At 49.0% G+C, this 22,288-nt stretch overlaps 10 protein-coding genes across 10 annotated transcripts; 6 read left to right on the top strand and 4 right to left on the bottom strand.

Annotated features, from left to right (window-relative positions):
- Positions 1-232: 232 nt before the first annotated feature.
- Positions 233-1,448, top strand: K444DRAFT_607978 (uncharacterized protein). The gene is made up of 2 exons (XM_024879279.1): positions 233-359; positions 424-1,448. The coding sequence occupies exons 1-2, from the start codon at positions 341-343 to the stop codon at positions 993-995; spliced, it is 591 nt and encodes a 196-aa protein (XP_024742319.1). The 5' UTR covers positions 233-340; the 3' UTR covers positions 996-1,448.
- A 135-nt stretch (positions 1,449-1,583) lies between these two features.
- Positions 1,584-4,344, bottom strand: K444DRAFT_607977 (PAP1-domain-containing protein). The gene is made up of 3 exons (XM_024879278.1): positions 3,471-4,344; positions 2,142-3,412; positions 1,584-2,056 (listed from the first exon to the last, which is right to left on the bottom strand). Exons 1-3 carry the CDS (start codon positions 3,945-3,947, stop codon positions 1,870-1,872), a joined length of 1,935 nt encoding a protein of 644 aa, XP_024742318.1. The 5' UTR covers positions 3,948-4,344; the 3' UTR covers positions 1,584-1,869.
- Positions 4,345-4,977: 633 nt separating this feature from the next.
- On the top strand, positions 4,978-6,289 carry K444DRAFT_518718 (BSD-domain-containing protein; the record flags this gene model as incomplete). The annotated part of the gene is made up of 3 exons (XM_024873893.1): positions 4,978-5,160; positions 5,210-5,915; positions 5,964-6,289. The coding sequence occupies 3 exons, from the start codon at positions 4,978-4,980 to the stop codon at positions 6,287-6,289; spliced, it is 1,215 nt and encodes a 404-aa protein (XP_024742317.1).
- Positions 6,290-6,491: 202 nt separating this feature from the next.
- Positions 6,492-7,158, bottom strand: K444DRAFT_624994 (uncharacterized protein; the record flags this gene model as incomplete). The annotated part of the gene is made up of 2 exons (XM_024882464.1): positions 6,492-7,054; positions 7,107-7,158. 2 exons carry the CDS (start codon positions 7,156-7,158, stop codon positions 6,492-6,494), a joined length of 615 nt encoding a protein of 204 aa, XP_024742316.1.
- Positions 7,159-7,560: 402 nt separating this feature from the next.
- Positions 7,561-10,559, top strand: K444DRAFT_518552 (alpha/beta-hydrolase; the record flags this gene model as incomplete). Its single annotated transcript, XM_024873877.1, has 6 exons — positions 7,561-7,623; positions 7,669-8,141; positions 8,190-8,191; positions 8,242-8,383; positions 8,430-9,312; positions 9,363-10,559. 6 exons carry the CDS (start codon positions 7,561-7,563, stop codon positions 10,557-10,559), a joined length of 2,760 nt encoding a protein of 919 aa, XP_024742315.1.
- Positions 10,560-10,960: 401 nt separating this feature from the next.
- On the bottom strand, positions 10,961-13,012 carry K444DRAFT_659644 (glycoside hydrolase family 5 protein; the record flags this gene model as incomplete). The annotated part of the gene is made up of 2 exons (XM_024886373.1): positions 10,961-12,534; positions 12,589-13,012. The coding sequence occupies 2 exons, from the start codon at positions 13,010-13,012 to the stop codon at positions 10,961-10,963; spliced, it is 1,998 nt and encodes a 665-aa protein (XP_024742314.1).
- Positions 13,013-13,299: 287 nt separating this feature from the next.
- On the top strand, positions 13,300-14,836 carry K444DRAFT_607972 (uncharacterized protein). Its single transcript, XM_024879277.1, has 3 exons — positions 13,300-13,943; positions 13,992-14,557; positions 14,605-14,836. The coding sequence occupies exons 1-3, from the start codon at positions 13,339-13,341 to the stop codon at positions 14,640-14,642; spliced, it is 1,209 nt and encodes a 402-aa protein (XP_024742313.1). The 5' UTR covers positions 13,300-13,338; the 3' UTR covers positions 14,643-14,836.
- Positions 14,837-14,970: 134 nt separating this feature from the next.
- K444DRAFT_607971 (subunits of heterodimeric actin filament capping protein Capz) lies at positions 14,971-16,227 on the top strand. Its single transcript, XM_024879276.1, has 7 exons — positions 14,971-15,104; positions 15,155-15,173; positions 15,227-15,342; positions 15,398-15,487; positions 15,538-15,590; positions 15,645-15,782; positions 15,829-16,227. Exons 1-7 carry the CDS (start codon positions 15,048-15,050, stop codon positions 16,175-16,177), a joined length of 822 nt encoding a protein of 273 aa, XP_024742312.1. The 5' UTR covers positions 14,971-15,047; the 3' UTR covers positions 16,178-16,227.
- A 172-nt stretch (positions 16,228-16,399) lies between these two features.
- On the top strand, positions 16,400-17,709 carry K444DRAFT_607969 (cytochrome b5). The gene is made up of 3 exons (XM_024879275.1): positions 16,400-16,860; positions 17,145-17,271; positions 17,332-17,709. Exons 1-3 carry the CDS (start codon positions 16,742-16,744, stop codon positions 17,491-17,493), a joined length of 408 nt encoding a protein of 135 aa, XP_024742311.1. The 5' UTR covers positions 16,400-16,741; the 3' UTR covers positions 17,494-17,709.
- A 1,820-nt stretch (positions 17,710-19,529) lies between these two features.
- On the bottom strand, positions 19,530-21,883 carry K444DRAFT_179594 (kinase-like protein). Its single transcript, XM_024870804.1, has 6 exons — positions 21,560-21,883; positions 21,210-21,444; positions 20,956-21,160; positions 20,750-20,905; positions 20,243-20,697; positions 19,530-20,191 (listed from the first exon to the last, which is right to left on the bottom strand). The coding sequence occupies exons 1-6, from the start codon at positions 21,600-21,602 to the stop codon at positions 19,618-19,620; spliced, it is 1,668 nt and encodes a 555-aa protein (XP_024742310.1). The 5' UTR covers positions 21,603-21,883; the 3' UTR covers positions 19,530-19,617.
- Positions 21,884-22,288: the final 405 nt, after the last annotated feature.

The following is a 22,288-nucleotide window of genomic DNA, read 5'->3' as shown; positions in this document are numbered from 1 at the left end:
GAGTGAGGTTTTGACTTGACAGACAACTGCTCCTCAAACCGGACCATTAAGGTAAATGAGGACGTCTCCGACTTGACATCTTGATGAAATATAAGGGCTTCCTTGTCCTTTCCAGAGTAAAGAGGCGTATCTCTCAGCCTTGCATCTCAGCCTTCCTACCCCTGCACGCATAAGCGAGGGGAAATCTACGCGGCTTGATTGCCTGCTCTCAACCATATTTAGCTTCCTCACATTCTACAGTGACTACGACGTCCTAGACATTTGACAGGTAGTCAATTAGAACTTGACACACTTGCACACACCTTTTCACATCGAACCCCCCCACCAACCAACTCCCACAATGGCGAACCCCTACGAAGGTAAACCCAACCCCTCCCATCTCATCTTACCTCGATCAGGTCATAGCTAAACAGCCCCTCCCAGTCGAGCACAATATCAAAGACAAGCCCAAGTCGCGCAGCCAACGCCCCGATATGTCCTCCTTCTTCAACCAGCTCAACCAAATCGATACCAACTCCACGTCGGCCCGCACGCACAACAACCCCAATGCCGTCCCTACCCCCGTCGACATTGCAGCCGCCGAGCGTCTCCTCCAAGACCAATATACCTACCTTTTACAAAACTCCGACAACCCCAACCACCGCGCCTTCCTCGAGAACCTCGTCTCTGACGTTGAGACAATGATTGATGACCCACCGGAGAAGGTAGCCGGCGTGCCGCAGAGTTACCTGGATGAGTTGGATCGGGTGCCGAAGAAGAGTTTGAAGAAGGATGACATGTGTCCGATTTGTGCAGAGAAGTTCTTGGATGATGAGTTTCCGTTGGTGGTACAGTTGCCGTGCCATAAGACGCATCGGTTTGACTTAGAGTGCGTGGGCCCGTGGTTGAGGCTGCAGGGGACATGTCCGTTGGATCGGAAGGAGTTGATGAAGAAGAAAGAGGTACCGAAGGTGGAGAAGGAAGAGGAAGAAGACTATGATGAGATGTTTGCGTGAGGGCATGGGTTGAATGATAAGAGGAACTGGGTGCATCAGCATGGCGTTTGCATGGGTTTGAGGGTATTTATTGTATAGTCGCAGTGCTTTGAAGGCTCGCAAAATCCACGGTTGTGCTCAAGAGTACTTTTCCGAGCCCAATTGATTCTGGTACTCGACATACTGTAATGTGTTAGTGTAGTGAGGATAAGACGCCTCTGTGACCAGAGTTAGCTTGTTGACCATTGCAGCAACAAATTCATGTGAGTCCACAAGGATTCGGTCTAGGAGGGAGACTAGACCAGCTCGATGTCTCCAGGCTCAAAACAACAACTCTTCAGCCAAAAGAGATTTTGGAGATGGGAAACCCGCTCTTGTCTTTAGAAGCAAACCTCATGTCTGTGCATAAAGACCAATTGAGGCCGCATTGAAGCGATGACTTCCCCAAATCTCGCCGAGGTAGTCAAACAACCTTGATTGTTCGATTATTGTTTGGGGTCGTGCGGTCTGAACATTGGATGAAAATATACCATCCAGATGATTGGTTAATGCCATCGGACGAAAGTCCTCCGAATAACATGGATAAAGCCAAAACTGTGTGTGAAAACACGGGAGGTATAAATCAACCAGTGTTGATAGTAAGTGATTGTATTGTGGCATAAATTGACCAACTCCAACGCCTGATGTATCGTCAAATCCTAAGGGTCAAAAAATACCCCCGTGCCAAAACAATTCCAATGGAACATAACCATTATTCCTTAAATTCCCAAAGGGCCAGTACAGCCATGACGCCAATATAGCACCGCCGAATCCTATCCGTGACACATCTTCCGAAGGCCTTTTAATGTGATAACGCCTCCAATCCAGAAATGCTATTGTTGCAAGGGGCATACGACTAGGCCTTTGTCTTCTTAGGATCAATGGTCTTCTGATCAGCATATGTCTTCATGATCTTATTGAAGTCCGATTCGTTGACCACGGCGCCGGTTTCAGAGCACTTCGCCTTCTTCTGCAGATCCTTGCAAAGAAGGTCGAGGTCGAATTCGCCCTCTTTGACCTTCGGGCAAGCTTGTAGACGATCCCTACGAGAAAGTCAGTGACTCATTCGAACAGGCTGTGCGGATATCTGCGCGGGTGAGTGAGTGGATTGGACTTGAGAAGGCATACCAGATAGTGTTGCAGTTCAACATCTTTGTCATATCCTCTCCTGGTACAACCTCGTCCTCCTCGTTTTGCTTGTCGTCAATCTGAGCTACTAGGTCCTTCTTAGGTGGAACAGGACTTGGTGCAATATTGTATGGACTGTTGAAATCCGGAAGAGCGAATGCTTCGGAAAAGAAGCTATCGCTGAAAGGCTCTCCCGCAAGAATGTTCTCCTGTGGCTCGCGGTAGTCGCCAAAAAGTTGGGGGTCAAATTGGTTGCCATTTTGTTGGGCGTACCAGTCAATGCCATTGATATCAAAAGCGGGAGTCTCGAGGTTTCCTGAAGTGCCAGTCTCAGACATTGTACGGGGAATGGGATTGTTTGGATTGCCACAAGCCATGTTGAGCTTATCGCAGAAGGTGAGCTCACCTTCTCCAGAGGCACCAGGGTTCTCTTCTCCAATTGTTGTTAGTGTAACATCCGCAGGCTTGCTGTAGACCGGTGACTGCATCGTAGGCTCCGGAGAAGTACCGCAAGACGAGCTAGCACCGTGATTAGAGTTCGACGAGGCTGATGGTGAACTGTATGATGTGTTGTGCCCAGTACTCATAGTTCCATTGGCGGAATCTGTGCTTGATCTTGAGCCATTTGAAACAGCATTGGCTGCGCTTGCGAAGAAATCAAATGGTGGAGTCTTTCCGACGCTGTCAAGGATAGAAGGGCTAAAGAGTCCCGAAAGGCTTGACATGTCCCCGCCATCGGCTTGAGCAGGTGTCTGGTTCAATCCAGTATTGGAGACACTGGTTGTGGAACCATTGGTGGTAGGATACTGCAATGACTGGTTTCGAGGACTAATCTGGCCTCTCTCAATAGGGCTCGGCACCTGCTGTGATGTGACAGACGGTGAGGTGGAACCTCTGTTGCCGGTCACTGTTGCTGTGGTCGAAGCTGGAGGGCCAGGAAGACGACCAAATCTTGGGAATTCAAACTGGAAGTTGACGTCGTTAGGGTTGTTGACGGCTCCGTTTCCAAGGCCCTTGCCGGAAAGGTATGGCGCTATTCCATTGTTCAAGGAGGGGCTACGGCCAACCCCTCCAGTCAATGAAAACCGCTTGCGATACTCCCGCAATTCCATGCTCATTTTTTCAATTTGTGCACGCAGGATACTGTTTTCGTGATTTGCTGACTCCGAAGCTTTCTGTAGGTCGTCCGCTTTTGTCTCCAAATCCTTGAGGTGCTTTTCCTTGCGTTCCCGGAATGCCCGTTGAGCGGCACGATTTTGAGCCTTGCGCTTCTACGGCAGGTATCAGCAGCTGTTGCGATAATGTGCGAATTGGGCTAAGGTTACTCACAGAAGTGGGCTCGGACGTTAAGGGCTTTCTGCCAGGCTTTTTGGTTGTCTTCTCGTCGCCTTCTCTTCTCTTTCCGCCACCTCCCTCCTCATCACCGTCGTCATCGGGATGGCCTCGCTTATCATGGACATCAGCATCACCATCTGAGGAGGATCCGGGGAGTTTTCCAATCATCTGGCCCTGAGAATCATTGCTGAAATCATAATCGAAGCTGCCATCGGCATCAAATTCGTAGTCGTAGTCGATGAAAGGGCTGTCGTCGAACCCGTTCAAAGTTCCGGAACCCGGAGCTTGGAGCGGGGACTCCGTGAAAGAACCAGGTGCCATTGCAAAGGAATCGGTTGATTGATTATTCGAAGTGTCAATGTTGGCGAACTTGTTGTTCGAATTGAGAGCTGCGTAAAGAAGTTGTTCTTGCCTTGCGGATAATGTGAGATTGGGACTGATCGTGTTGCTCTTGGCTATGGTAGTATCCATAGGAGCTCTCTCTACCGCCCGGAGGGAATTGGCTTCGTAAAGGGCGTCAATGAAAGCCCTATACTAGTGCGTAAGGGGCCACCGACTCCTCAAACGCTGTTCTTGACGTGTTGTTGAGGTGATGTTGTGGAGGAAAAACGGTTTGGAAAGAAAAGCAGTGTATGTAAGCTAGCTTATGCCGCCTGGGTGGACCCTTGAGCAGGAAAGTGGAGGTTACCTCACGACCTTGAGCAAATATTGCGTCCTGGAATATGTGGCCGGAAAGGGATTCGTGGCGAGAAGTGTCTCTTCGTTCCAGATTCTGGCTGCAAAGATGCGCATCGAGTGATCATGGGGGTAATTGGTGGTGAGGAGGGTGGGTCGGGGGGGTCGGGAAGCATGGAGGGGAAGTTGATTTATCAGCCAAGCCAGCTTCTGCGCCTTTCTCTGGTCGACCGCAGGCCGGATTTAGCGGGTTTGGGATTCGCAGACGGCCCTGCCTAAAGACTCGACGGCTCAAGCTGCTCAACACGAACAGAGAGGTGTGTCTGCAGACGCCCTGGCTTAAGGCTTACTTTTCTTTTCCATGCCCAATCCTGGGACAGAAGCACCTCACTGTGACTCAGGTCGGGGGAGTCAAACAACTACACTGACGCCATCATGCATCCTGGATCTTGAGTGACAAGAAGATGAAAATTGAGGGGCGGGTCTCGCTCATGCAAATCCCGGTGCCAAAGACTTTCGAGAAGTCCCATGTCGACCTGCCAGGTACAGTCTACGATGCACCTTTACAACTCCAAAGGCTGAGATGACCAAAGTTGACGAGTGATACATGAAGCAGCAAGTGTTTGCATTCACCGCGAGTCTAACCCGCTCGTAACTCAAGAGGGGCTTGTGAAAAGTCACGTGATGATAACCCGCAATCCGAAACTGAATGCACGCTAGGACAAATTAGTGCGGCATTGTCTGGCATTCACAGCTGATCGTATCACGAGAGGCTGAAACTATTTACATTTGACCTCATTAACCTCCAGCGCTGCTAATCCCAACTATGGATCTTGCTTACGATCGCATTCAGGAGGAGGCCCTTTCCCCAGAAGAGCATGCCGACGAACAAGAGCCGAAGCCTGAGACAACCACGCTCAATTCGGACTTCCAAGAGGCCTACAAAGCCATCTCTTTGAGCCCCTGGGGAGCTAGATTAGGTGGATTCTTTGGAAGTGTTGTCAAACAGGTAAAGCATCATTGCTAGTCCTCAGAAAATCCTACTAATGCCGCCTTAGGGCGAGTCGGTGTACAAAGAAGCCCAACAAGAGCTCTCAGCCGTCGGTGAGGAAGCCTCGAAAGGTCTCACCGATTTGAGATCATCGATTATCAACCGCACCAGAGGCTTATCCCTAGGGCAACCTCATACGGCTGGTGAACAAGCCGGAAAAGACAAAGATGGAGAGAAGAAAGAGATGCCAACAGATGAAGTATTGGCGGAATCGGAAGGCGTTCTTGCCAGACTACGGACGGAAGCTGCCAGAAGATTGAAGGAAATTGAGAAGGCAGAAGATGCGGCAGATGAGGCACTTCTGAAGTTTGGGACAAACTTACGGAACTTTTTGAAAGACGCTGTCACCATCGCTCCTCCTTCCGAGGAGGCTGGGCAAGGCAATACTGTGCTGTTCGAGAGTAAAGATGCATCTGGCAAGCGAGTTATCCACATGACAAGATTTGATGCCCAGCTTCACGTTATCCACTCTTCTACGGACAGCTTCACAAAGGATCCAGTTAGCGAGGAGTACGAACCGTGGACCAAAACGTTTGATTTGGACAGCAAGACAGAAGACATAAGCAAGGATTTGGAGAACTTTGCGGAGTTGAGAGCCTCAATGGAGAAGTTAGTGCCGGATACAGTACCATACGGTGATTTCTGGAAGCGCTACTATTTCCTCAGACATAGCATCGAGACGGCCGAGGCCCGTAGAAGAGACTTGCTTAAGGGTATATACTGAGCTTGTATTGGTTGAACAATTTGCTAATCATATATAGGAGCTACTGCGTCCACTGAAGAGGAAATAGGATGGGACGAAGATTCTGATGACGAGACGAGTACGAAAGTTCCGAAATCGAAGGTCGAGCCTGCCCGCCCGGCTTCGACTACATCGTCTACAACTCTTCACCCAGCAACCCAAGCCCAAGAAACTGCACTTCTCAAGCCTGAGGAATCACGCAAGTCCCATGACGAAAAGTCACAAGCGGATAGTGATGGAAGCTACGACGTCGTAGGCGCAGCTTCAGGCGCGCCAAGCCATGCTCCTGGTAGTCCAAAAGATTCTCGAAAGGGGGACGATAGTGAGGAAGAGGACTGGGAATAGCCGTGTTAGTAGTTGCATGTTTGATTAGAGGCGCTGAGGGTTCTTCCATTTTGGAATTCATGGGGCTATGGCGTTATGAACCACTTTTATTTAATAACGCTGCCATACGTCTACGTGACCTGTAGACAGGATATAATGCAGCAAGGATATTCCCCTTAAACGCCATTTAATGCAATGAGCAACGCAGTCTCGGGATTCTCGTTCACCTCCTTTTCTTGGTGACTTTTGTAAACCCATCTTCGTCGACCTCTGGGACCACAGGTTCCTTGACTTTGACGAGTGGAGGCGCCTCGTCCATATCCACATCTTTATCTTCATCCTCATCCTCATCCTCATCGCTGTCCTCTTCTGAACCATCTGTCTCATCATCCTCTTTATTCCTTTCCTTCTTCTCAAACAGCTTCCCAACATCTTCGCTCTTCCCACCCTTCCTATCCCAATTCTCCTTCATCGCCACCACCTCCCTAAAATCACCCTTCGCACAATCCCTCCTCAGCCTCAAAATCTGCTCCGCGACCTCGATCCCGCTCTCATCATCCACATTAACCTCAAACTCGTCGAGCATAACCTGTAACAAGAACGTCTCTATCCATTCTCCGTCCGCATCGGGGTTCTCGTTCAATAAATCAATTGTCGTTTGTGCGAACCATTCTCGCTTGTCTTTGCTATCGGGACCGCCCCAGTTGTTGGCCACGGCGAGGGATAAAGAAGGCCAGGAGAAGAGGGAGAGCGTGACACCGAGGTCGAATTGGGCTTCGCATTTTTCTGTCAAAGGATTAGTATCAACTCTCATTCTCCTTTCACTCTGTCCACATACCTTGTGTAGGCACGCTGCCTCCACTGACTTCCATCGGGCCGGACAGATGCATTGTAGAGCTCATAGCCTTGTGGTCTCGAGTGTGGGGTCGTCGTAGGATGTACAAAAATTTCCCGGGCTCTTGAAAAATCGTCGGCCATTCGACGAAACAGACGCCGAGAATTGTGGAGTCCTGGGGCTGGAAATCTACGTCATCAAGCGAGCTGGAGATTCAATTTAGCTAGCTGTGAACGTGATGTTGATGTTCGTCTCCTCAGAATGCCTCTCATTTACCTAGATTGACTTCTATTGTTCCTTTCTAATCCACAAATTCACCTTCCTTTGCTCTGCAGTGGAAAAAAAGAACGGCTCTCTCGGCGACGTTTGCTTTGGCTTGTGATCGTTCCAGCCTCTTCGGGAGATTGACGTTTGTTGATCTGAATGAACTTTCCTAGAGAGGAGAGGCAAGATGGTGATGAACACGGCTACGGTGGGAGCAGCAGTGACTCCTGCTGTTATTGAGACCTTTTTGACCCATGTAAACCAATTGCTCCTTATTTTGAAGATGTGCTCATTGCTGCAGTATCTCAACCGCAAACCCCTGGCTCAAAAGCCCACGGCGCATATCTCCTACGACGAGGGCATACACTTAATCCGCAAATTCTTGATATATGCCTCCCATCATACTGTCGAGGAAATTCAACGATTCACATCGCAGTGGGTGCCGCATCCGCACTGGGTGAAGGTAGACGAACTCAAGATAGCAGACGAATACACCACGAAGGCTGCGCAGGCCGTACAAGAGCAATTAGGGCATCATGGCATTGAGAAAGTTGGTGGGAAGACCTGGTGGCAATGGCGCAGACCGGGGAGCGAGTTGGCAGCCGAATGGATTGAAATGAGGGTTGATTACCAGGAGAGGAAACGGACGAAGAATCCTGGGACAAGGGTGATGCTTTACGTCCATGGCGGTGCGTACTTCTTTGGAAGTGTAGATGAGCATCGGTATCAAATGCAGAGACATGCGAGAAAGCTAAAGGCTAGGGTTTTTGCTCGGTAAGTTTCATTTCAGTTGTTTTGTAGATGTTAAGAACTAACTGTGAGCAGTGAGTATTAAAGACCTGTCGTTGACTTGCACCATGCTAATTCGAAGCAGCACGATATCGACTTGCACCTCAATTTCCATTTCCTTGTGGTCTGCATGATTGCCTAGCTGCATATCTCTACCTCCTGACAGTTCAGGACCCAAGTCATATAATATTGGCCGGCGACTCTGCTGGGGGAGGCATGGTGGTGAGGTAAGTTGACTAGATGTTGACTGGATTTTCTGTTGACCAAAATTAGCATGATGGTTATATTGCGGGATCGAGGAATTCCTCTACCTGCTGGAGCTATCCTAATCTCTCCTTGGTGTGATCTAACTCACTCGTTTCCAAGTGTTGCTGGTGACAACCCTTTGGATTACGTTCCTCCGTATGGCTTTCAACAAAAGCCCTCAGCCTCATGGCCCCCTCCAAACTCGGACGATATGTTAGCGATCGAGGAAGGTCTCGTCCAGAGCTTGTCCCACAACGACCACAGCAAGCATCATCCAAGCGAAACAGACGCTGTTCAGGGTTTCCATGTTGATACTCATCCGAATGCTGGAACTCAAAATGCTAATGCTGCTTCCCGCATGAATGGCAATGTACCAACCGCAAACACAATCCCCGGTTCTGGTCGGGATCTTTCTATAATGATTGATGGCCAATTGGTCGAGATCAAAGACCAGATCCAGATGTATGCCTCAAACCATCTCATCTCGCATCCTTTAGTCTCCCCTATTTTACAGCCTTCACTAGGAGGCCTCCCCCCACTACTCATCCAAACAGGAGGTGGGGAAATGCTCAGAGATGAACAAATCTACCTTGCCCATAAGGCTGCAAATCCAACCAAATATCCACCTGGAGACGACTTCCTCGATGAGAGTCCTCATGACCACAACAGAAATCAAGTCAATCGTTGGAAACCCACTGATGTCCAACTTCAGGTCTGGGACGACCTCTGCCATGTGGCACCAACTCTAAGCTTCACCCGTCCTGCAAAATACATGTATCGATCAATAGCACAGTTTGGAGCATGGGCACTTGCTCGAGCTCAGAAGACGGAGATTGAAATCTTGGACGACGATGATGTTTCAGTCATTTCTAAGTCCGACTCAGAGGAAGACGATGCCACCGCTGAGAAGGTAAGAACAATAATCCATCGTTGGTTGAACATGCTCTTATGTCTATCTAGGAGAAGTCCGGTGATGCAGGCTACAAAGCCGTTGGGAAAGCCGGGGACGCGCTTCCTCCCTTCAAGGACCATATGATTCGTGAACGAGTTGATCGTCATGGAATTATCAGACCACTTGAGCCTGAATCAGAACTTCCAGGCTGCAGTCTACTTCCAAGTGAAATCGGCGTGATCAAAGAAGGCCCGGTCAAGAAATGGATGACCGCGAAACGAGAATGGGATACCAGGTACGCCTCAGCAAAGCGAAGAGTACAAAAACAGCGAGCAAGAGAATTGGCTCAAGGATACCAACAATTCGGTGCTGGAGAAGTTCCACCTCCATCCGCTCTCGCAGGCAGAAGAAAGACTGGTGCCGATCTCAGAGAAAGGAAGAAGGAACGCAGTTGGGGAATGAGCTTGTGGTCTCTGTGGGGCAGCAAGCATGACGAGGACGCGATTAAACTCGAGCAGGAAGCCGATAAAGCACCCGAGACGACTTTAGCCTCTGCAGAGGACGGTGCTGGAGCTCGCCCTCTACATGATACCAAGACAAACCAAGGAAAGCTGCTGGATAAGGGGAAGAAACCATCCAACAGCCGAAGTAGATCTCGAAGACGAACAGTCACCGATCAGAACCAGACCGAAAACCAAGACGAAGTGGACGAGAACACACCGGCCGCTGACTTACTTACTGTGAAGAACGAAAAGCCGGGACAACCTTCAGACAACCACTTAGCACCTGAGTTCGCTGCAAATGGGACCAATCCAGCGATATTGCTCAAAGTTCCAACGAATGAGGAGTACGATCTGAAGAGGCCAAAAGCAGACGGGATCGCATTCCCATTTAGTATTGCAGGCCACAACGCCAGCGCGAGCATGACAACCCTGACCAGTGAAGTGGGCATCCCACCCACAAAGGATCTGCGGACTAAGGAAGTGATGGAAAGCGGAGTTTCGGTAAACTCAGCTGATATCCATGCTGCTGCTGGGACTGGGAGTAGTAGCGAAGAGGCGAAGGTGATGAGGGAGAATGAAAGGCCTGCTGATGGGACAGTTGTTTTTGGGAAGGGAAAGGGAAAGGAGAACAGTGTACCAATGAGCTCTGTAGACAGCGAGAAGGTGGCTGAGAATGGGCAGGTTGTGGGTGCTGAGCGGCCGCCTTTGGAGACGTTCGTTACGGCTGCGAGTAACTTCCCTACACACTCGACTATCGCTTGAAACGAGGGGGTTCGATTTTCAAGTTGAAGGCGGCTTTGCATATAAACCAGATGAGGATAACGAGTGAAAGTGTTGATGGTTCTCGAGCACCCGTCTGGCAAGTATTGTGGCTTTGAATATACCAATGGACAAGGATTCACAGAGACTCATATTGCTAGCCTCAATTAGTTTTTTCTTTCGCCTGATAATTTTCGCTTCAAGATTACCCCTCTTCACTTGGAACCGACGCAAATTAATCAGAGGGACAAAGTCTCATCATTCATGCCAAATCTCAACACAGGTATTAGACCCAAACTCCAGATCGCTGTGCACGACTCCAATCCCATCTAAGCACCATCTCTATAGCCCAACCGTACAACTATACATAGACATATCTACATCCCTTCCAATCACACCTCACTTCAATAATATTCCAGCAGTCCCGAGAAGGTCGGCACCGTCGCCGAACAATTAAACACAGGCGCATACGCCTTCACAGGTAGAATCCCCGCTGCAAGTCCCGCCTGATAACTCCACTGCGTCGCAGCCTCCGTCTTCCAAGTCCAATAGAACCATCCCCAACCTTTCTGAAAGCTCTCCATCTGCGCCTCTGCAAACATCTGGAGAAACTGCTTGTAAGTAGTGCTGTACCTGCTCGGATCGGCGTTTGCATCCGTGCATTCACATTGTGTGTTTTTCAACGGGCAGTCAGGAGACAGGACTTGCGTTGTCGGGTCTCCTGAATTGAAGGTTCCGGTCCAGCGATTGCCGACGCCGACGTTGTTGAGGTTTGGGGCACAGTCTGTGTCAGCTTGGGACCACTCGGCGACAATGGTCGGTCCGAAGCCAGTTGCTACGTTCATGCTCAGCTCGGTTTGCTCAGTCCAGCCCGAGCAGGCGTAGGCGACTTTGGTGGAGTGGTTGTAGTCGATTTGGTTCATGTTAAAGATCACATATTGATGGGCGTCCAGCACGAGCCCGTCATAGCTTTGTAATTCGCCTTGCCATTTTGCTAGGCCCAAGAAGCCGTCGCCGAAGACAACGTAGGCATTTATTCCGTTCTTGCGGACAAGTGTGTACGCGCTTGCTGTCCAATCTAGGACCTCGGAATGAACGAGGTAGGTCATCTTGGGCTCGTTCGCTAGACCATAGAATGATATGATGTTCTTGTAACGATCTTGGGCGAAGAATTGCGAGAGCTGGTTGTGGACTTCGAGGGATCGATTGCCATTTAGAGCTCCGTCGGTCCCATTCAGCCAACCTATTGGTCCTTGGCGTCCACTGTGATTCCACCCATTCTGACTACCAGGCAGTCCATGAAGATCCAGATTTATCCGAAGACCATGTTTGCGCGCCCACTCAATGCCTCTGAGAAGATATCTCCAAGACGTTCGGAAAACATACGGATCGCCGTCATACGTTATTACAGCCCAGTACGAAAAAGGTATTCGAACATGATCAAGCCCGGCATTGGCTATATCTATGAACGTTTGCTCCGTCACAAACGTTGAATAATGTTTTTCCAGTGTTGATTGGGCCGCGGAACCCAGATGGCTTGTTAATGTCCACTCGTCGATGATGCCCAGACTAGAATCGTAATTGAACAGGGAAGGTGTAATGAAGGGTTCTAGTGAAAGCCAGCCTCCGAGATTAACTCCTCTCACTGGTGTGGTGGCATAAGATCCCCATGCGGTTGATATTGGCGGGGTGTTCGAGTTTGCACTCTTGGAGTCATCCCATTTCGACATCAATCCCATGATTGGAAGTCCTCCAACCGTCTGATTCGTATAAGTGACATTGAAGTCCGTTGTGTCGTACCATGTAAATGGGTCCAGATATGTTCCTCTGGCAGCCTCTGGGATATCTGACTCTGATATCCCGTTGAGATTGGAATTTGAGGAGCCGCTACTGGACGAACTCGATTTCTTCTTGGACACAACCACTGCAACGGCTACTATAACGATGATAAGTACCACTGCGGCACCAATAAGCATCCCTGGTAGCAATTGTCAGTATCCTAAATTATATGCATGATTTAGAGGTGGCCTACATAATCGCTTCTTTCGTTTTCCATTCTCGTACTCTTCGTACTTGTATTCCTCATATTTTTCACCGCCTCTTAACCCTTTTAACCTACGGCTGTCCCCTTCTTCCAGCAGAGCCCCACTGACTACCCTCCGCTTCTTCCTCTTATGTTGTCTCCTACTTTTCTCGACCACTACCTTCTCATCAACGACTTCTCTGTGCCGTCTCCGTCTTTTCTTCTGTGGAGTGACTTCTTCTGCTCTGGCAGGTTGTTGTTGATTTAGCTGATTTAGCTTTGCTAGTGCATTCGCAGATAGCAGCTGAGAGCCAGACTGTGAAGAAGACGTTTCATGTCTCGATTTCGCGTGGCTCCGACTAGCTCTTCTCCTTTCGTGATGATGGTGTCGTTCTCCGTCTCGATGTCGTCGTGGTGAGTCGTTGGGGGCCATATCATTCCATCCGTTCCAACAATTCGACGTAATTTCGCAGTGGTATCAAAGAATGCGCCGGTTTCGTTAAACAACAACAACTTCAAGACCCAAACAATATGTACAATGGAATCTTAGCGCTGTCTTGCGTGGCCCACGAAGTCGCCAAAAGCCTTGTTTTGGATGGTCAAGGGGTTGACGGAGCAACTATCGCCAAGTGGAGCCATGCCCGATAAGGCACTGGAACAATAGAGGGACGGCTATTCACGGCTGCCTTTCTGACCATAAAGTACAACACATGCGATGCATCTCCTCTGTGAGTTTTATCGTACGGAGTTCCACACAAAATGCGAGTAGTAACAAGAATACCTTCGAGGCGATTGCCCTCTTCCGTACCTCGAGCAAGACACAATGTCCGCAATATCCCGAGACACCGCCCCTATTCAACCCATCCCCCAGCGGCCCGTTTGAATACCCCCACTGACTTCTCCACAACCCCTCTGCTGGCACATGCCTCCCAATCTGCTCTGCAAAACACGGAGCTTCCTTCCGAAGTCCGAAATGGTACCACGAAGCGGATGAACCTCTTCCAAGCCATCAATGATGCGCTCTCCCTTGCTATGGCCGCGGATGATTCGGTCATACTGTTCGGCGAAGATGTGGCATTTGGAGGGGTCTTCCGATGTAGTATGGGGCTAGCAGAGAACTATGGTTCCGAGAGGGTGTTCAATACGCCATTGAGCGAACAAGGGATTGTGGGGTTTGGCATTGGGGCCGCCGCAGAAGGCATGAAGGCGGTTGCGGAAATACAATTTGCGGATTATATTTATCCAGCTTTCGACCAATTGGTCAATGAAGCAGCGAAATTCAGATACAGAGATGGTACAGAAGGAAGAAACGTGGGAGGCTTGACTGTGCGAATGCCGTGTGGTGGTGTTGGTCATGGTGCATTGTAAGTATCAACCCTTGCGGGCTTGAGAGGAGAACTTACAACAAATAGATACCACTCACAATCTCCCGAAAGTCTGTTTACACATATCCCTGGTTTACGAGTTATCATGCCTAGATCTCCCATCCAAGCAAAAGGTCTGCTCTTGGCTGCAATTGAGAGCAATGATCCATGCATTTTCATGGAACCGAAAGCTCTATACCGAGCTGCAGTCGAACAGGTCCCAATCGGCTCATACACATTGCCGCTTTCTAAAGCGGAAGTTTTGAAAGAAGGCTCAGATCTCACTGTTATATCCTACGGCCATCCACTATACACTTGCAGTGCTGCCATCGAGAAGGCAGAGAAGGATATGGGAATTAGCATAGAATTGATCGACTTACGGACGGTCTACCCCTGGGACAAGGAGTGTGTTCTCAAGAGCGTCAGGAAGACGGGCCGATGTTTGGTAGTTCATGAGAGCATGGTGAACGCCGGAATTGGCGCCGAAGTAGCCGCTAGCATACAAGAGGACAAGGACACCTTTTTGAGACTGGAGGCTCCAGTGTTGAGAGTTGCCGGGTGGGGTGTTCATATGGGATTAATGTTCGAGCGATTCAATATCCCAGATGTTGCCAGTAAGTTCAAAGTTCTCCACTAGCTGATAGATGCTGACAATTTTGAGGGGTGTACGATACCATAAAGCAAGCTATAGAATACTGAATATGGTATTCATACCAGAGCTTTGAACGGAAAGGAGAAAATGCATATGCAGGCGTTACAGGAAGCTGGTGTTGAGGGGTCCACTTGTAGATGAGATGAATGATATAGAGGAGACGAGCAATAGGCTCAAGCCACTTGGATGATTTTGCAACTGCAGTCTAGATAGCTACAGAAAATGGAACCTGAGAGCCCCGTCTTGAGATAATTCAGGAATAAACAGAAAGTGCAGATCTTCCCGCCTTAAAAGGGAAGCCGGGTCACGTGTCAGCCACAACCCTTTCGCTTCAGCCACATCGAGGGGTCGGAATTAGCTTCGGCCTGTCTCATCCTCCAGGTGAACAGGTCCTCCTCTGAATTGAGCTTTTGGGGCAGTTGCGAAGTCTACACGCCCAAGCTCGATCTCAAATGGCTTCCCAACTCGCCACAGTGTCTGCATTCGTGGAAGGAGCGCCCCCAGGAGAAGTACGTCCAATCCCTTACAGTGTTCGAGGCAGCTACTCACAAACCTCAAGCTTGCAGATGTCATTGCTGGTACGAACACAACCCCAAGAGCTGGACCCTTTATTCTAAATATGTTACAATAGATATCAAAGCTCTCACTATCGAAAGCCCCAACCTCGTATCCCAGCTTGGCCCGGCGTTCGAGAAATACAACGAAGAGCAATTCGCAACCGTCAAACTGCCTGGTAGCAGTCAATATGTTCGTTTGGACTTCGCGGACTCGGAGATGAATCTTACTGATGTACCGGGTTAAGGTCATAGTCAGCTCACACAATTCTTTGGGAAATGGGAGATATTTCGACGTTGAGAACTCATCCAGTTTCGTATTCAACCACACAACACAGGCAAGCCAGCATGACTGATATTTGGACTCAACCAGGCTTACGGGATATAGAAAGCAAGTGGCGTACAAAGTTATGTTCTGGAAAGTGGTCACTCGGATCTTGTGTACGTCTACTTCTTGATGTCCTGATATTTCCCCAACTGACTGTCTCGGTTCAGTAACTCGATCCTGAAAAGCTTGGGAACACATGTCAAGGAACATTATCCCAATGCCTCGTATGGCGTATACCCCATCGAAGGTGACTCGAAGATAGCGATACTTGTGGTGGCCAACAAGTACAGCCCAAACAACTTCTGGTACTTCTCTGCACTTTGCAAAATATTCCAGGGCTAATGGATGCAGGAATGGCCGCTGGCGCTCACTGTATATCTACTCCCCCTCTTCGTCCTCCTTATCAGGCACTATGAAGGTCGATGTTCATTACTATGAAGATGGAAATGTCCGACTTCTGACCACCAAACCAACCTCGGCATCAATTTCATCAGGATCTGCCAGTACCATCATACGGGAAATTACCGTTGCAGAGAAGAAGTACCAAGAAGAGCTCAACAAGGGGTTCAACAATCTAAGTGAAGGCGCATTTAAGGGGCTAAGGAGACAGTTACCCATTACCAGGCAGAAGATTGAGTGGGACAAGATTGCGGGGTATCGTCTAGGCCAAGATATTGGAGGGGGCAGCAGCAAGAGATAGCCTTGGAACAGATCTCAGCCTGGCTTGGGCTCAATACAATGAAAAGCGGCTTCTTCCATTTAACACATGATTTGACACACAATGCTCCTATTCCTCAAGAGATTGCAGCAATAATAGTCTGCTCCAAGGTATCCATGTGAAGATATGCAAGTCATGTCATCAAATAGTTCTCGGTTTTCGGAATCCGAGGACAGAGATCCTCCGGGCCTCCCCAATCGTTCCGATGAATCGATATTTGCATGTGCTAGAAAGGCCGGTCCCACACGATATTTGGGGGAAACTAAACCAATCGCTTTTGTGCTGACCTGGAACAGTAGGCCTAATAAGGGCTAGCGCTTCGGCAGAATGCTCAGCGGAATGAAGCTCGGGACTTTGACTTTATCTTCAACAGGACAATTTGTACTTTCCCCAGTGCGACCACAGCAACCACCCGCCTCTCCCCCTTCTCCTGGCGAATATCTCTTTGGTCCTTTGCCATTGACTCTTGTCAATCCTGTCGGACTGCGATAAGCGAACAGACATCTGCGACTAATTTTTCTGAGAGTAAACAAGACACGGCTCAACATGTCTGCCGACAAGGATTTCACATATGCTCAGGTCGCAGAGCACTCGACGAAGAAGGACTTATACCTTGTGATCCATGACAAAGTCTACAACACTACAGCTTTCGTTGATGAGCATCCGTAGGTTTTATCTCTTCCCTGGAAACGCTGCAAATTTCGGGGGTCATCAGAGGTGACCTTGGTCGCTTCGAATGTCAGCAGATCGAGGTGGTTAGACTTGGAGCATTTGCTTATGGGCATTGAGCTGGCGCCTGGGCAAGAATAGTGGTGCTCTGCCAGCTAGAGATCGGCTATACCCCTTTTCATGTGCCAGAAGGCCGGAAATGACCCCACTCTTGTTTTCTCCTTTGTTCTGTTATATTCGACGGGAATAGGATAAAGAGCAGCTGCTAATTTGCATCCAGAGGTGGAGAGGAAGTTCTGCTCGATGTTGGTGGACAAGACGCAACCGAGGCTTTCGAGGATGTTGGACACAGTGACGAGGCACGCGAGATTCTTGAAGGCCTGCTCATCGGAAACTTGAAACGCAAGGTAAGGAGATCTATATCCCTGTCTCAACTTTGAATAAATGCTCAATCCATTATCTTTCAGGAGGGAGACCCAAAACCAAAGCTCTCGACAACCACCTCTGCTACCACTTCTACAAACAATGCCGCGGGATTGGGCATTGGTCTCTATGCAATCATCCTCATTGGTGCCGGTCTTGCATTTGGTGCATACAAGTACTTGCAGACTCAAGAAGGAAAGGCATAAAGAGTTACATGCTGAGATTAGATAAGTCAAGACTGGTAGTAATTGTGGTCGAGGAATGGGACAGTGAGGGACAGAGAGGCACATTTGCTGCATTTTCTCGTATCGTCTACCAGACACTTTCATGGACCGTTTTCCTCAGTAGCTTATTGAGAGAGAGGCGTTGATTGGGTGCATTTTTCGACTCCTTTTAGATAGAGAAGCTGCTGTTTCCCTGGGTTCTTTCTTTCCCCTTCCCCATCCTTAAGTTACCTTGATATGTGTGCATAACAGAGCTGCAAAAGTTTGTGGCTCGCTCTGAAGCATCAGAATCTCCTAGTAACTTCGGCAACTTCACTAGTCAATTTCTTGTTTAACGATCACAATTCCTCTTTGCCCTCCCACAAGGACCACAATGCCTATTTGCTAAAGTCCTATATTGTTACAAAACAAGCCCAAGTGCATTGTTCACCGTACTATATAAGGGTGACGACACTTCGAACCAGGATTGTGCAAACTAGTAATATCGGAGCTTATATTTATTATCGTCTCGCGGGATTTCCTACACCCACAAGTATTTCACGAGATTCTAGCAAGTTATAGGGAACTAGCACAACATTGATTTCTGCTCGGACTTGGTTTGGAAACCCGGCTGTTACCTTTCGGGGTTTAGGGAGCTGAAATTTGGAGACTTGGGTTATGGTAGGATGGAAGTTAGTCAGATTGCTGCAGTCTCGAAGGTGAAGACCCCAAATCCTTGATTTCTCCTTGTCATTACGCTTACTCCTTTTCTTGGTTTCTGAACGGCAGTGGAAAGTCTGCTGATAGTTATACTAGCTTTTTTCAACCACAAGTATATATACTCACTCCTTGCCAAACGGCGAGGATCCAGCACCACGAGGAGGAAAGTCAGGAGGAGGAATACCAGATCTCCGTTTTGCCGAAACTGCTATCACCGCCTGATTTGTTGTGAACGTCCGAACTTCTTTCATTTAGATCTCGATCTTCCGCAAGAGCGAAAGTGGTTGTTTCCTTTTATTGTGGCAATGGAGACAGCAAGTTTATTATTCGTGTTGGGGTTGCGGAGTGGTTGATTGGTGGCTGGAGCAAAGCTTGAGGAGAAGGAGTACTTGCATACTTGGGCAGCTCAGGGGAATTGGTATTTGGGGCTTGCTTTAGGGAAGGCGGAGTGGCGAGTCACTCATATCGATTTCCTCATTACAAAGCTTGAACGCGTTATCAAGGTCCTAAGTAGACCTGGTATCCTCAAGTATCATATATATCTTTCTTGCTTGCATTGTAAATAACTGCAACAAAATCTTAGCGGGCACTTTACCATCATGGGAGACCTAGCCATGTTGGGGAAAGGTATGAGATTCTTCATTTTCAATCTTTCAACCCACCCAGTAAAACACTCCCAGGGTTTACCAAAATGTTGTCTTTCCAATAATATGTCGTCCTATCTTCCAGCTGGTCTTTTGTTCTCAAGAATCGACATCTTGTCACAATATTCGTACGGAAGCATGATATAATTAAAGAACTCTAATATGTGAATGGAATGCTTGTGAAGGACTATAGTAAAGGAGCCGTTGATATGAGCCGTCTCCTTGGAATGCGGTTGGAAGAATAAGGGCTTTTTGGTAAGTGAAAGTTGGGCAATCACCTTCGTTTCCCACAGGGAACTCCCTTGCACCTGGAGCCTCCTAACAACGTTATACGCACAATCTGAAGGCCACGAGTCTTAAACAGGCTTCTGAGTCGGAGAAACGATCATTGGTATCATATCTACATGCAAGACCAGACGGGCCAACCAGTCTGGTATCTTCTTCCCTTCCTTCATATCCTGTATTCAAACAAAGATTGTCTTGCCTCTCTCAACATCCACTTGTTTCCACTATGCAAGAAGGAATTGAACTCCCGTTTTGCGTATAATACCACGCCATGCATGAAATTCAACGAGAACCTCCCGTAAATATGTCCCTTTAGCAGTCAAACCACACACACTGATCTCGCCCGATGTCCCGTCTTCCACATGGTGAGGGGAGATTGGAAGATTGGCAAACCAAGCCTCCTTCGTCATATATCGGAGAGTACTTCACCAACCCTCATTCGCTATTGTATTTAAATGAGAATCGTGGAACGAGGACTTCATTCTCCGCTGCTTATAACCACCCTCGCGCCTTCCTTGCCCAAAATTCCACGTTCTTGCGGCTTGGGACTATGTCCTCTACCCTTCTTTCTGCCCAGGAACGAGAGCATGCCTCCAGAAGGCTTCGCGGCAGCTTCGAGCTTGGCATCCGCTGGTAAAGTAGCGTCTTGTTTCGCAAGCTCAGACCAGCTTCCCATCTCATCCAATGTAACCTGCATACCACCACTAGTAGACTCCTTTCGGGTTCCTGTTGGTCGTTGCTGGCGATTGTACGAAGCCTGATAAGGCGAAAGGGGGGTTTTGGCCTTAGTCGAGTGACTACTTGATGCCTGTCGATAAGTCCCTGACTGGGGGCTCGAGCCTTGTCCGTTTGGAAGAGGCGGATGTTGCGATGGCATTGGTGGCGATCCGGAGAGAGAAGTGGGTTGACCTGAGGCCTTTCGTCTCCTGGAGGTAGAGCGTCTGCCTATCGATCTGGCGCCACTTCCATCTACCTGGTTTTGTGAAGGAGTCATTGGTGGTGGTTGAGTCCAGTCTGTCGGAGAGGAATTCGGGTCTAAGGCTCCGGCGTACCTGGCAAGCCTGATTAGCGTAAGAGTGTGATCAGCAGGGAAGAGAATGTACCTCTCATACGCTGCAGTAGTGTAGTCGAACGGCGTAAATTGCGTCTCGATCATCTTATAGAGGTCGTCCTCCCTGATTTCCTTCTCTGATGCATCCTCCTTCAAGGGTTCTCTGGGCTTTTGTCTTCGTGCTCGTGCCTCCAATGGCGCCTCCTCGAGAAGCAGCTCTTCGAGATCATAGGTAGCATCAAAGTTGGTCTTCTCAGAAGATGGGACGAACACGGGCTCAACCTCCTTCCTCTCAAGCGCTTCAAAGTCAATGGCTCGAAAGAAGGGGTTGTCAGTAAAGCTGTGGAAACTGGCGGCTCCCATCCGCTTTGCTGGATCTTCCTCGAGCGCAGAGCTAATGGCATGTAGACAAGGCATGGTTACAGGGGGTGCGGTGATTGGGAAACTCGGGCTGGCCTTTGTAATTTGTGTCGCTAATGTTGTTTGGGTGCTGCCCTCGAAAGGTCGCTGAAAGGTGATGTATAAGTATAGAAAATGCGCAAGAAGATAAAATACATACCTTATTGTAAATGCACTCATAGAACAAAACACCTAGAGACCACCAGTCTGCGCCTGGACCGTAGCCATGTCCTTTGTAAACTTCTGGTGCCAAATATGCGAGCGTACCGGATTTGCTTGTCAGAGGTCTTCCGGGGGTGAAGTCGGACGCGACATTCTACAACAAATTAGCATGTGATGCCTTATGAAAGACAAGAGAATACGTACAAAATCCGCAAGATGAATGTGACCTTCAGAATCCAGTAAAACATTGTCCGGCTTCACGTCTCTGTGTATAATTCCTTGCTTGTGAATATATCTCAAGGCACAGCCCAGTTCGGCGATCCAGAATCGGACTGCTTCTTCTGTGAAGGTCTTCCTCGAAATGTGAAATCGCAAGTCGCCACCATTCATTAAGTCTACCACCAAATACCTTTTGTTGTGGGTTAGCAAGTTCCCCAAATGAGGAAGCTGCGGCTCACATGTATTCGATGTCCTGGAAGCTATACCGCAGATTGCAAATGAACTGGTAATTCAAATGCTCCAGCATCCGCCTCTCCCGCAATATATTCCGCACACTCTCTGACCGCACAACCTCATCTTTGCGGATGTACTTCAAGGCGAAGGTGAGTTGCGTATCCTTCCTCTCTACAATCCTGACCTTTCCGAATGCCCCCTTCCCGACGACACGCAGTAAGCGGAAATGGTTGAGGTTCACTATGGGAAGCCCAGAAGTTAGCCGTCGCTTCTAGTTAGGCCTGGCGAACAATTGATGCGAGTTGATATTGTCCTTGGAGCGACTGCTTCCAGTAGGAGACGGGAGCTTGCATACCTTCATCAGAAAAGGAAACCGGCTTTCCATTACTGTTCCCCATTGCGATGAGTATCTCCCGGCCAATTTACTGGGTGCGTTCGTTCCTTCGGATAGTGTCTCTGCCCGCAGGCATAGTAGGACACGCTTTGCTTGATATCATACACAGAAGCCGAAGTGAATAGGGATGTCGGGGCGCGTCTGGGTGGGTTCAATCTACCGAGTCTGGAGGGTTTCGAAGCGAGGCCGCCTTGAACAAATTCGAGCTTCTTCAACAAAGTTTCGATATTGACAAACGAGCCACTGTCAAGCAAGCGCTGTTCAGGGCTCTTTCCCCCCGGGCAGGACTGTCTGTTGCAAGGACCAGGACCAAAGATTGCGGGCTGCTCGAACAAAGGATTTCCAGAATAATGTTTCTCCCACGAATCGTCTGAGACTTCCCTATGCACGGCTGTGTGGAAGTCTTGGATCGGGCTTCAGCTTTTTTTGACACCTTCACCACGCAGGTCAGGTCACCCTTTTCAGAGAACGGTGTGACCAGCCGAAACTATGGGCCAGGCGTGGCAGTTATCAAAACTCCGCCAGCTGGAGCAGCCCAGTGAGGAGGATCCACTGCCAAACTGCTGATGGCATTGACCCTGTCGATAAGGGACAATCGAGCAGGCCACTGCAACTTCAGGCCTAGTTCACTTGCTGGAGAACACTGGGCACATGGCCGGAGTGGGTGGATCTTGCGGCGAGGAAGTGCAG

The sequence above is a fragment of the Hyaloscypha bicolor genome, assembly GCF_002865645.1.
Source record: "Hyaloscypha bicolor E unplaced genomic scaffold K444scaffold_16, whole genome shotgun sequence".
NCBI classification, from domain to species: domain Eukaryota; kingdom Fungi; phylum Ascomycota; class Leotiomycetes; order Helotiales; family Hyaloscyphaceae; genus Hyaloscypha; species Hyaloscypha bicolor.
Note: the sequence above shows the minus strand (reverse complement) of the source record. Positions and strands in the feature narration are given on the sequence as shown.

Excerpts from the sequence above, each read along its gene's own strand:
- K444DRAFT_607977 (XM_024879278.1), bottom strand. The coding sequence starts at position 3,947 with ATGGATACTACCATAGCCAAGAGCAACACGATCAGTCCCAATCTCACA. Across the intron at positions 3,413-3,470 it reads TAACGTCCGAGCCCACTTCT|AAGCGCAAGGCTCAAAATCG; the intron begins GTGAGTAACCTT and ends TACCTGCCGTAG. Across the intron at positions 2,057-2,141 it reads TTGAACTGCAACACTATCTG|GGATCGTCTACAAGCTTGCC; the intron begins GTATGCCTTCTC and ends ACTTTCTCGTAG.
- K444DRAFT_607972 (XM_024879277.1), top strand. The coding sequence starts at position 13,339 with ATGCGAGTAGTAACAAGAATACCTTCGAGGCGATTGCCCTCTTCCGTA. Across the intron at positions 13,944-13,991 it reads GGTGTTGGTCATGGTGCATT|ATACCACTCACAATCTCCCG; the intron begins GTAAGTATCAAC and ends TACAACAAATAG. Across the intron at positions 14,558-14,604 it reads CAATATCCCAGATGTTGCCA|GGGTGTACGATACCATAAAG; the intron begins GTAAGTTCAAAG and ends GACAATTTTGAG.
- K444DRAFT_607971 (XM_024879276.1), top strand. The coding sequence starts at position 15,048 with ATGGCTTCCCAACTCGCCACAGTGTCTGCATTCGTGGAAGGAGCGCCC. Across the intron at positions 15,343-15,397 it reads TGCCTGGTAGCAGTCAATAT|GTCATAGTCAGCTCACACAA; the intron begins GTTCGTTTGGAC and ends TACCGGGTTAAG. Across the intron at positions 15,783-15,828 it reads TACAGCCCAAACAACTTCTG|GAATGGCCGCTGGCGCTCAC; the intron begins GTACTTCTCTGC and ends TAATGGATGCAG.
- K444DRAFT_607969 (XM_024879275.1), top strand. The coding sequence starts at position 16,742 with ATGTCTGCCGACAAGGATTTCACATATGCTCAGGTCGCAGAGCACTCG. Across the intron at positions 16,861-17,144 it reads GCTTTCGTTGATGAGCATCC|AGGTGGAGAGGAAGTTCTGC; the intron begins GTAGGTTTTATC and ends ATTTGCATCCAG. Across the intron at positions 17,272-17,331 it reads TCGGAAACTTGAAACGCAAG|GAGGGAGACCCAAAACCAAA; the intron begins GTAAGGAGATCT and ends ATTATCTTTCAG.
- K444DRAFT_179594 (XM_024870804.1), bottom strand. The coding sequence starts at position 21,602 with ATGGGGAACAGTAATGGAAAGCCGGTTTCCTTTTCTGATGAAG. Across the intron at positions 21,161-21,209 it reads TTCCAGGACATCGAATACAT|GTATTTGGTGGTAGACTTAA; the intron begins GTGAGCCGCAGC and ends CCACAACAAAAG. Across the intron at positions 20,906-20,955 it reads ACATTCATCTTGCGGATTTT|AATGTCGCGTCCGACTTCAC; the intron begins GTACGTATTCTC and ends AATTTGTTGTAG.